Consider the following 11,120-nt stretch of genomic DNA (forward strand, 5'->3'; position numbering starts at 1 on the left):
ACTCTGGTATAGTGGTTCTCCTAAGGAGAAAGCTGCAGCTCTTGATTTTGCCAAGGAACCTGAATCTTTCAGACCTCTACCCTTACAGTAGACCAAATCTGTTTGCTTTTCCCTCTTTCCTTTAGAAACATGATTTTATCAGGTGGCTTGCCTGCCTTTGCACCAAGTATAGGAAAATACAGGCCAGTTAGTCATGCTGGTACAACTAATATAAAAAAAACAGAACTACCAATTTGCTGCATTGTCTTTCCATTAATGGGGTTGTGTCAGACATGGAGTTAGACAAGCAAATTTATTTCTTGTTAGCTTCATTTGGAAACTTAACTATTAGTAGTTTGCCTGGTTTTAACCTATGAGGTAAGCATTTACATTAATGTATTGTGCTTTAACTTAGACAGCTAGTACACCACCCACGAGGTCACCCCTCTATCTCTGCAACCTACTCCTCACTTAGCCAAAAAGTTAATGTGTGCAGCCTGCTGTTAAATGCCTGGATTCCTTTATGAGAATTGCCATCAGTATAAAGTAAGTGTAGCATACTTCTAAATCAAACAACAATGATGCACAGCTGCTGTTTGTTCATCACACGTGTTTCTCTGCCCAGCCAGTTATTCCAGCTGTAGCTGTGATGTGGAAGATACTGGATAGTGAAGAACCGAGCTCGTGATCAGTAGCCAGTGCAAAATAATCCATTGAGACAAGTCAAAGAGCATCCTTCCACATAGTTATCCATCAGTCACAAAACAGGTGAGTCAGTAGCAATTTGCATTGTTCAACATGCTGTGACTGAAGAGGAAGAAAATCAAATTGACTCTAATTGCATCTTCTTTCAATTCATTATTTCAGTGCATAGCTACTTTAAATATATATTATATATAATGTCATATAAAAAATACCACACACTTCTGTGATTAAACGCTATTTTTAGCACAGTCTGTCAGTCTCCCTAACAACTTTTGGACCTGTTGCTCAATTAGTCCAAATTTGAAAAGGAGATTGTGTTGCAGCTATACCTGATCTTATAATGTACTTAAACTCAGGAGCCAAGTAAAGGAGAGAACCACTAGAAGAAGGGGAGGCAGGGTGCAACCAGTGTCCTGTGGCTTTAGCAGCAGCCAAGCAGAGGCTAAACTAGCATAACTCAGGAGTGGTTCTATGGCTCCCATCCATAGACTCCGAAGAGCTAGGATATTGCAGTGAAGAGAATGGCACTGTTTAAGGACAAAACCAGAACTATAGGAAATCAGGCTTCATTGCCATTGCTTCTGTTGCAACAACTTGTTTATAAGCTCAAGATTCTAAAGGGTTCTTTGTGTGTAGTTCTCAGAGTGATTAGGGATAATAAGGATGAAAAGAATGGAGTCTCACTGTCTGGCAATCAGAGCCATTCCTCCCAACCCTTCAGGAATACAATGTTATTTTAGCAGCAACGCCTGATGTAATTAGATTGCAACTATTGCTTTCAAAAAGGTAAGAGCATTACCATAATTATTTAGTATTGTTTATTCATACAGTTAAAATATGTACAGTAATCTCCCTGTGGAACTGATTTCTGTGTGCATGTCTGTTAGATCATGTTCAGCAGGGCTTGTAAAAAGTTATAAATCACTCACAAATGAGTTCACAGCAATGTTAGAGTATTATAACGACACAAATAATTTAGACCATTTCAAGGCACTGAATAAATTCAGTTTATTGAACCATTAAAGAAGACAGTAATATAACACAGCTGGAACATGACCAGTACACTGGGGTCTGTTGAGTCAGTATTATATTGTATTATCCTATTTGTCCTATTGGATATCACTATATTATACAGTTTCATAACAAATAGAAAATTCCAAATTACCTCAGATCCAGGTGTGTGAAATCCTATAAGCACCAAGTACATTTATTAAAGCCACAAAGGTTTTAAAATCTTAAGACACATCTTCTGCTACCATAAAGGCTGTTTCATGGGAGTCACAAGCCAGTTTTACTTCCTCTTTTTTAATAAGCAAATAAACTTTTGTATACACTTTCCTAGCCTTTACCCACTTTTGGAATGGCTGGTTATGTTTTAGTGGAAGTAAGATCTGCATCTGATTTGCCTTGCCAAATATAATCAGGTATATTATTCACACTCCAAAAGGAGTTGTAAAGGTTTATATTACACACAATAAATATTTCAAACTTTTACTTCTTGCTTTAGGCATATGCACAGAACATTTACAGCCAGGCACATCATATTTTTTAGGAAATTATTTCTATGAATGTATATTCCAATACAGTAGTTGTCCCATATTTTATGCTCTGTGCATAGTAATCTTGACAATTCATTTTTTCACCAACTATTCATGCCTGGGCTGGAAAATAAAAAAATATGGCACACAGTTTGAGCATTTGTCTTTGTTACTCAAGGTGTGTTTCAATTTCTTTCTCCTGTGAAATTGATGATCAAATCAGATATGCTACAGAATATCTGAGCAATAAGTACACCCTTAATGAATAAACAGCTCCATTTGAAATTATGAAAATGAGATGGTTGTGTTCTGTCAGTCTTTGTGCCTTCATACAACAGCTGTAAAATAGTTGGTTGAGCATCCTGAAGTTCAGAGCAGTAGGAGTTGCTTGGCACAGACAGGTAAAGAAGGGCAGGAGTACGCTTCAAAATTAATAGTCATTCTGGATACGAGAGCAATGCCATTAGTGAGAAGGGATATGCTTTCTGACATGGAAGGCAAGAACTTCTGTACAAGGAAGGGTTGCCAACAGCACCCATCATGCCTGGGAGAGAAGATAGAAGTGGGAAGTGCAGAGGTGGCTCAATGCATTTTTTTTTAACTCCTGACTACAAAAAGTGCCTACATTGACCTACATAAAGTGCCTACAGCATGCTTTTGGTGGTAGAAGCAAGTAATTGAAATAAATACCTGCTATTTAAATATTCCTTTATTTAAATAAAAGGAAGCAAATCTGCAATGAACAAGACCCCTGAAGGCAGGCTCCCAGCCTGTGTCTCTGTCTGTCCCATTGTCGGTTACAGAATTCTCAGAGAGCGCACAGGGTTTATGGACAAAGCAGAAATTGAGGATTTGTTTAATTAGAGATGTCATTATAAAAGCACTTACTAATCTCTGCTGCCATTCTGTTCTAAAATTGCAGTGTAATCAGCTGGCACCTTTACCCTCCTTACTGCTAGTTTTGTGTATAACTGGCTATAGCAAAAGAAAAAAAATCAACAGGGCATACCAAGGAAAATGATGCATTATTTAGAAAATAGCAAATTATGCCTTATAGGGAAGAAGAAATGGAAGATCATCTCTCTGCTGGATCCAAGAGGATCCAACTTTTTTTCTTAAGTTGCACTCAGAAGATTGAGGGTGTAGTCTGTGGTGTATCCATCAAGCTGTACCATTAAGTCTAGACAAACCAAATGAATTAAAACACAGTTCACATCTGACCAGGAAATAGTAAGAGTATCTTATCAGCATCTCCACATTTAAACATGCCTAAATGGCCAGGTCTCACATACTAGTTTTCAATTCAAGTAGTCTTTTACTTCACTAGAATTTCTTGGACTGAATTTAGTAAGATTTTATTTGAACTATGTTAAATTACCAAATGAAGCTCTTTCTTGTTGCAGCTGTCCATTTAAATATTTTGCAATAAGGAAAACACTTTACAACCACAGAAACCTGAAAGACTCATCAATGTTTTTGGAAAAGAAGGAGAGAAACTCCAGAAGGTACTTTATTTTGCATATCTTCCTGGGGTGGCTAAATAGAGATCATCACATCTTTAAACCACTTGCTGCTGGATCAAAACTTACATGTCTGGAGGCATTCAGTTAAGGGAGCAGTTACTATACTGTTGTTTGAAGAATGATCCAAAATGTCTCTAGATGACAGCAGACTACAATACTGTTTTCATTATTTTTCTTTATTTAGAAAACAGAGTAAGACAGGGATAAATACACAGTTTCACAATACAGAAAGGAAACAAGAGTGCTCTACAGCTAGAAAGAGAGGTCTGAGCTAGTTTTATGCAGACTGTTTATACGATAAAGCAGTGAAAGCTTTTCTGATGTTGGCAACAAATGCAGGAAAATTGTTAGTTTCTCTCACTTTGAGCTGGAACTCTGCTATACAGTCCAGAGTAGGAGTACAGGAAGTCACTAAAATGACAAAAATTTCCAAAAGATGAGACTTATTAAAAAAAAAAAATTGGTGTTTTCGCATGCTTCTGAAATACTAATGTAGTTTGTTATCTTTTTATGTTTTAGCTTCCACAAGTATTATTTTTGAGTAGCCTCATTTTCTGTCAGCAAGGACAAAGCCTCAAAAAACACAACAGGTTTTTTGATTTCCTGACTTCCCACTCAGTGCTGTGCTCCTACGTGAATTGTTACAGCAATTCCAAGTAATCCATAGCCTGGTCAAAAACTGAAACACATTTCTAAATAGTTTTGTTGCTCTGCCAGCAGGCAGATTGTAAACTGATGTAACCCAGTATGTGATGTAGGTTTAACTTCAAAAGTTTAAATTTGAATTAGTAAAACCAGAAATCTATTCAGTCCATACCTAAAAGCCCCAATAGCATCTATCTAGACACTCTGCAGCACAGCACTTAAATTCTTCATAACTGAAGTAAGATCCATATTGCAAAACAAGCTTTAAGATCTGAAATGCTGTATCCTTACAGAAATCCAGATTGCTGGATTTCAAGTTTTATTCTTTTACCTATGTCACCCTATAAGGGTTTCTCTGCCCTCTAGGTTTCTCAAATGAAGCTGAAATATGCCTGTCAGCATAGACACTGACTCTAGCATAAACAAACTACAAAATGAAGCATCCTTATCTCTGTATATCCTCTTTCTCCTGCTTTGCTTGATAAGAAGTAAACAGCATCTCCAAAATGGAGAGTGAAGATAAGCAGTTATATTTTCATGTAAGTTAACAAGACAAACATAATTAAAGAAACTATATCACCATTGCAATATTTTTCACTCAAAAACTGGAAGATAAAGGTTACAACTAAACTGCACTTTGCTCCTCTCCACTTTTTTCAAATAGAGGCATCAGATTCAGTCCTCTTGTGTACATATTCAAAATTCACATACCTTCATAATCTCCTTGTTCATTTATGGAAAGGGTAAACGTGTATGGCTTGTCAGGATCTTTGTGGTCAATGTGTCTGAATATAAACTGTAATTGTTCATCTAAAATAAACACAAGCAGAATTAATTAACACCATTAAACTCTGCTGGAGAGTCACAATGAAAACTAAAAATCACAATATGAAGTTAGTTTCAATTAATATTCTTAGAACATTTATAAATTAGGGAACCCTGGTCTCTTTGAAAGACAAATGCATTTCAACATATTTTGCCATTTGAGAAACAATGGTAATGCCTGGGCTCAGACAATTCATCAGGTGTGTATGCTGGTTCTTCACTGCACAATCCAGCACTGACCACATTGGATCAGTGCACACGGGAAATAAAGAAACCACAGCAACTTACCGTGAATTCTGCGTATCTCCAATCCAAGACACTCCTCAAACAACACTTTAGACTTGCACAGTCGTTCCATTTTCTCCTTGACAGCTTTGTCTTTAGAAGACATTACTAGAATTTTAAAATCCACCATAAGTATCAAAGGCAAAACAAGCACATGAAAAATATTTAGAACAGTAGGAAATCCCTAAAGAACAAGTGTTGAAAACAACTCCTCCTTCAATTAAAAAAATTTCCTTATTATCCATTGCTTACTTACGTTCCATTTGCTTCACCAACTCTTCTTTTAACTCTTGGATGCTGTCAGTCAAGTTCTTCTGTTGCTCTTCTTCTTGATTTAGCTTAATTTCTGCCAACTGCTCTTCCTTTTCTGATATACATTTGCTCTGCTGGAGAATCTCTGAAAGGAGGCAAGAAAACATGAACACATACAGTTGATTAAGTAGGCCCCTGCTATTTAATACTTAAGTAATTTGAGATGATTTATTTGAATAAAATGTTGTGAAATGCATTCTATCTCAGCTGCAAAGAGAAGTCAGCATAATTACACTAAGAGTATCAAATAAAGTTTAGAGTGAAAGTTACTCCTAAGAGAAGCTACAAAGTAGGGAGCTGTGATACTTCAATCAGATGTGATGTTTTCTGGTGCCAGCACTGTATACATCTTCACAGCCTGAAGACAGTGGATCCTCTCCACAAATAATTTGACAGAAAGCAAAGAATGGACACACTGACTGATAGTAAAGTTACAATAATATTTACCTGATATTCTGAAGTTTAACTACAAAATTCAGAGAAGTTGACCCTGAACTGATGAGCTGACAGTGTTCTCTTACTAATATGGAAAAGACATAAGTAACCTCACAATATTTAACTTTACTAAGCAATTTAATTTACTTTTTCTATTGAAGTCAGCAAGTTTTGGTACTTTGTTGTTTTAAATACTTAAGCACCAAAATCACTATGGAGAAAACTGACTTATCTTTTTGCACTATCAATGAAGTTTTTCAACAAATTTCTTTTGAATTGAAATTTACATCCTGTAACCAACCAAATATGTTTGGTTTTAATTCTATCTTCATTCTGATGTTATTATTTACCTTTTAAAATGTGAATTAAATATACTATTTAGCTGTATTTAGGTAATTTTAGAAATGTCAGACAATAAATAAAACACCATACTGTACCATTGTTATACTCCTGAATTTTGTCAATCATCAGGTCTCCTTCTTTCAGCTTCTTGGACCATTTCGCTGTAATGGAAAGTTACTTCAGTTATCTGAAGAAGTTTGATGATAACTTGCAAAACATAGAGATAAAAGGAACATAGAGCCTTTTTACCTGAAAGCACGTCTATAGACCCCTTGCATGAATCTCTCAGCGTTAAAGTCTGATTGATCTGTTCAGTGCCATAAACGCTTTTAAACTCGATCCAAAACTCTTTCATATCTCTTTCAAAGAGAGTTATTTCATCTTCTGTCTTTGCATTAGCCATGGTGCTGTAACACACCTGTCAGTGAACAGACACAGCGTCAGGACACGGGAGGCAGTGCCAGCGGGTGTAACTCACGGAATAAACCCTCGGAGCTGCTTTGGTCCCCTTGCCTTGTTGTTGAAACCTCTTCCCGCAAGTCGTTTTTTTTTGTCACCACTGGCTCAGCGGGAGCCGCGTTCCCCTCGCTCCTCTCCCGGCGCTCAGATGCTGCGCTAGGGGAGGCCCCGCCAGGGTTCCGGCGGCACCGCGGCCGCTGCAGCCGGGGCGCCCCCGCCCCTTCGCCGTCCACCGCGCGCTGGCACCGAGCCGGGGCCGGGGCCGGCTCCCCACGCCGGCAGCCTGGGCCAGGGGTCGGACCGGGCGCTCCCCTGCTCTGGCCCCCCCGAACCCCCGCCAGACCCACCGCGTTCAAACCGCGCCGCCTTCCCGCCGCCAACGGTCGCGCGGCCCGCCCGCAACAACCGCGCCGCTCATTGGCCCAGCCCCGCGAGGCCCCCCACGCCGTCGCTGCGGTAACGCCGCGCGCGGGGGCGGGGCCGCCTGAGGGGCGGAGCGGGAGCCGGGAGCGGGCGCCGGGAGCCGGGAGCCGGGAGCGGGGAGCCGGGAGCCGGGAGCGGGGAGCCGGGAGAGCCGGGAGCCGGGAGCCGGGAAGCCGGGAGCCGGGAGCGGGAGCCGCGGAGCGGGGAGCGGGGCCGGCAACGGGAGCGGGAGCCGCGAGCCGGCAGCCGCGAGCTGCCGCGGGTCGCGGGCCTTGCCCGGGGAAAGCCTGTGGGGATAAACGCGTTTCCTGACCTGCGGCCAGGTTGCCCGGGGGGCCGGGGCGGGGGGACAGCCTGCTCCGTACTGAACAAATCGGGCTCGCTCTGGGGAGCGGGACGGTTCCCTTTCGCTCCTCTGAAGCCGCAAGTTGTTTCCAGTGTCTGTTTTACTCACAGAACACGGTCCTAAGTTTTGTGAGGCTCCTGAATTGCCTTTTAATTCCCCAGGCCTGAATTCTGTCGAGTGTGGATAACAATTTATCTCTTAAGGTAGACGGCAGTGAGAGGAGTCCGACCTGCACCTCTTCGATGCGAACAAACCCACCACACAGTAGCGCTGCCCGGGCAAACACTTGCATAAGCCTCTGTCATAGCGAATGTGCTCCTTATAACACGGTGCCTGATTTTTCTCCAGTTCTTTATATTCCCTTTTAGCTCTTGATAAGCACTAATTTGTGATCCCAGATAGCAGCCTTCAGTTTATCATAAACGCTACTTTTGATCATTTTGTTACCACAGCTAATTATTTTCTCCTAGCTTTACTTTTTGCCGGTGCTATTTAGATAGTCTCAGAATAATGTCAACTTATTAAAGCGTTGAGAATTGCTCTGAAAGAATTACTTACTGCCTTCCCCCCACCAGACCCAAAGCAAAGGCTGAGGTGAGACCACCAACTATTAGTTGTGTTACTCTTGTATAAACTTGTATAAGCACTTCTATCCCATTGTATTCCTGTCTCACTTGACTTGGACACCTCTTCTCTAGATTTCACAGTTTCCTCAGCATTAGTCCTAAAACTAATAGACCTCTGTTTCTTATCTGCTTTACACTTAAATATACTGAAGTTGGGCTGTTTCAAAAATGATTACGTAGCCAAGTATAAATCTGGGAGAAGGAAGGGAAAGAGCTTCTTGAAATATTCTTCTCTTCCTAATTAAAAAATTAAGATGTATCTTCTCAGTGTTCCACTTAGAAAATATTTATACTTAGGAAAATAGCTGTCAGCTGTTGTATATAGTGTCTGCTGGTGAATTTAGTAGATTACTCATTAATTCTTGTAGCTGGTCTAGCGCCAATGGAAACACTGATGTGGAAATTAATGCTATTGTTCAATTAACTAAGCATAATGTACTAGAAAGTTAGGCCCAGCACATAGGCCTCCATTAACAGATTTCAAAGAATGTTTGCTTTGATGGCTTTTCCTTCTCTTGCAAACATTTACTTAACAACATCTGATAACAGTTATGTAATATTTGCTCTAATATGTAGGTGCAAGGGAACTGTAAACATTTTATCCTCCCTCCAATGGATCATCAGCATGATTCTTGTTTCTACGTTATTACCAAGAACATATAAAGTCTCTAGTTTTTTATGTCTTGGAAAATAAAATAAATTGAGAAATTATCAATAAATTAAAAACTCTTTATATGAGCAGATGGCATTTTAAAGGTTTTTTGCTTTGTACTAGGAACTAATTTGATCATGTGAAGGCCAAACTTTGGTTCTGCAATATCAAAACAGGACAAAAAAGGTAATTGCATACACTTTCTGACCATTTTGTATAGATCACTAGTTTTCCTTGCAGTTCCACATGCTAAACTACAGCAGATAGCTTTATTTCGTATATTATCTCAAGTGACTTTGAAGTACTAAGTGCATTACAGAAGCATTTTGCAGGTCTTTGCATAGAAAATGACCAGGGCAAAGTTTATGAAGGAAATATTTCTCTGTTAGTTTAAACAAGTTATTAAATATAGTATTTCAAGACATGTTTTGCCATCTTTTCTGGTTATTAGAGCTTGGAAAGTCTTTAGTGTCTCAGACTTTCATTGGTTGTGAAGTACTACAGGCAGGACAAGAGATGACTGGCATGTCAGTTGTTGATGCCTCTTGGATGGAGCAGGATCATGAGTGCTTCCAGGTACAATGAAAACTGTCTCTTTCACAGAAACCTGCTTACCTATTCCAAAAACTCCCTGCTTTCTGTCTTGCAGATTGTGGATTTGTTGCTGTTTTTTAAACATTCTTTGTAAACATGACTCCTCTAGTATCTCTAAGGTGAGAATGCAGGAGCTTCTGAAACTCTCAGAAAGAATATAGGAGAAAACGAAAGCTTTTTATTGTTTGCTGTTAGCTGTTAGTCTTCATTAGGTCTAAGGTGTTTATCTTCTACCTAAGCAGAAAGATAATCAGCAGCATAAGAATCAGCAGGAAAATCTTGAAAACTATTATCAGGAGGCCTTCAATATGTAGACTAAAAGAGGTTACTTTACTGAAACAAGGCCAAGATATAACTTCAAACATTATATTGACAAAGTTTTTTGGGGAACCAAAGTGTGCCTGAGTGGTTCTGTCTAAAGAAGAGTTCAGCCTGAGCAGATGCATCGTATCCCAGTGGATAGATAACATGGGTGGGTGAGTTTGTATTTGTAAATAAAACAAACATGCAAAAAGTTATTGCAGTGGTCCCGCACATCCTGTGTCAGAGAGGCAACTTTTCTGATACTATTGAGTAACAGTGGTGCCATGAAAGAGGTACCATAAAGGGTTGGTTATTACTTGGTAGACACTATTTAAAGGACTTGATGGAAACTGACTGACTTACTGCAAAATATTTTTTCTTATAGAACAATAGTTATTTCAACTTAGTTAAAACCAGCAACTATGATGAGGTTAAGTACTAAAAGAAAGATTGTTGTTATTCATCTACCAACTGACTTGACATTTACACTCACATTTACAGTTAATTATTGTTTCTAAACTAGATTGAAAAAGAGAGGAAAAACTTAGATTCTCCACAGTTTTCCATGCTAACCTCAGACATGTATAAAAGAGTGATTTTTATTGTTGTTATTGTAAGTCTTACTTATCTTTAAAGGCAAGATACTTTTGCAGTAAAAAAATGTAGCCAAAGGACATTTTCTTCAGTAATAAGGTATAAAGAGTTATTTGCGAGAGATGTTTCTGAACAAGTACAATCTTGGAAAAGAACTGGGAGAGGGAAAATTAATTCCATCTGTTCTTTTATATGACAGTTGCTTTGCTGTACACTGTGAAAAGCAATAATCTATAAGGGTTAGCAAGAAACAAACCTCAAATATTTTCAGCTAAAAAGCTAGGAAATATTTATTGTTGAAATATCCTTAAATTTTGCTTTTGGAACAGTTTTCCTTGAAATTAGATGATACCAGTTGAAGTGAGTAATTCAGTCAATGCAGAGAAAAATACTGTAGTAATTCAGAAACAGTGCATAGAATTTTAAATCTGTTTTTAACTTTAAGGTTTTCTATTAAGCTCAATGCAACTGGTAGCAATAAACGTATAGGATTTAAAACTGCTAAAAAGTTTCTAAAACCAGACTATTAATAGG

General features: G+C 39.1%; 1 protein-coding gene across 2 annotated transcripts; it reads right to left on the reverse strand.

Moving 5' to 3' along the window:
• Positions 1 to 3,902: 3,902 nt before the first annotated feature.
• Positions 3,903 to 7,440, reverse strand: SPC25 (SPC25 component of NDC80 kinetochore complex). 2 transcript variants are annotated; one of them, XM_018072486.2, is made up of 7 exons: positions 7,396 to 7,440; positions 6,839 to 7,007; positions 6,685 to 6,750; positions 5,757 to 5,897; positions 5,504 to 5,608; positions 5,102 to 5,200; positions 3,903 to 4,156 (listed from the first exon to the last, which is right to left on the reverse strand). In XM_018072486.2, the coding sequence occupies exons 2-7, from the start codon at positions 6,990 to 6,992 to the stop codon at positions 4,023 to 4,025; spliced, it is 699 nt and encodes a 232-aa protein (XP_017927975.1). In that variant the 5' UTR covers positions 6,993 to 7,007; positions 7,396 to 7,440; the 3' UTR covers positions 3,903 to 4,022. The 2 variants fall into 2 exon arrangements, with proteins under 2 accessions (XP_017927975.1, XP_017927973.1); XM_018072484.1 differs by lacking the exon at positions 7,396 to 7,440 and adding an exon at positions 7,103 to 7,270.
• Positions 7,441 to 11,120: the final 3,680 nt, after the last annotated feature.

This window comes from Manacus vitellinus, unplaced genomic scaffold, assembly GCF_001715985.3.
Source record: "Manacus vitellinus isolate BGI_N305 unplaced genomic scaffold, ASM171598v3 scaffold_22_pilon, whole genome shotgun sequence".
In the NCBI taxonomy this organism is placed as follows: Eukaryota; Metazoa; Chordata; class Aves; order Passeriformes; family Pipridae; genus Manacus; species Manacus vitellinus.

Bases quoted from the DNA above. Each gene is read 5' to 3' on its own strand.
- SPC25 (XM_018072486.2), bottom strand. From the start codon at position 6,992: ATGGCTAATGCAAAGACAGAAGATGAAATAACTCTCTTTGAAAGAGAT. The intron at 6,751-6,838 runs GTAAAAAGGCTC...TTTCCATTACAG, and splicing joins GTCTATAGACGTGCTTTCAG to CGAAATGGTCCAAGAAGCTG. The intron at 5,898-6,684 runs GTACAGTATGGT...GCCTCCTTTCAG, and splicing joins AATTCAGGAGTATAACAATG to AGATTCTCCAGCAGAGCAAA.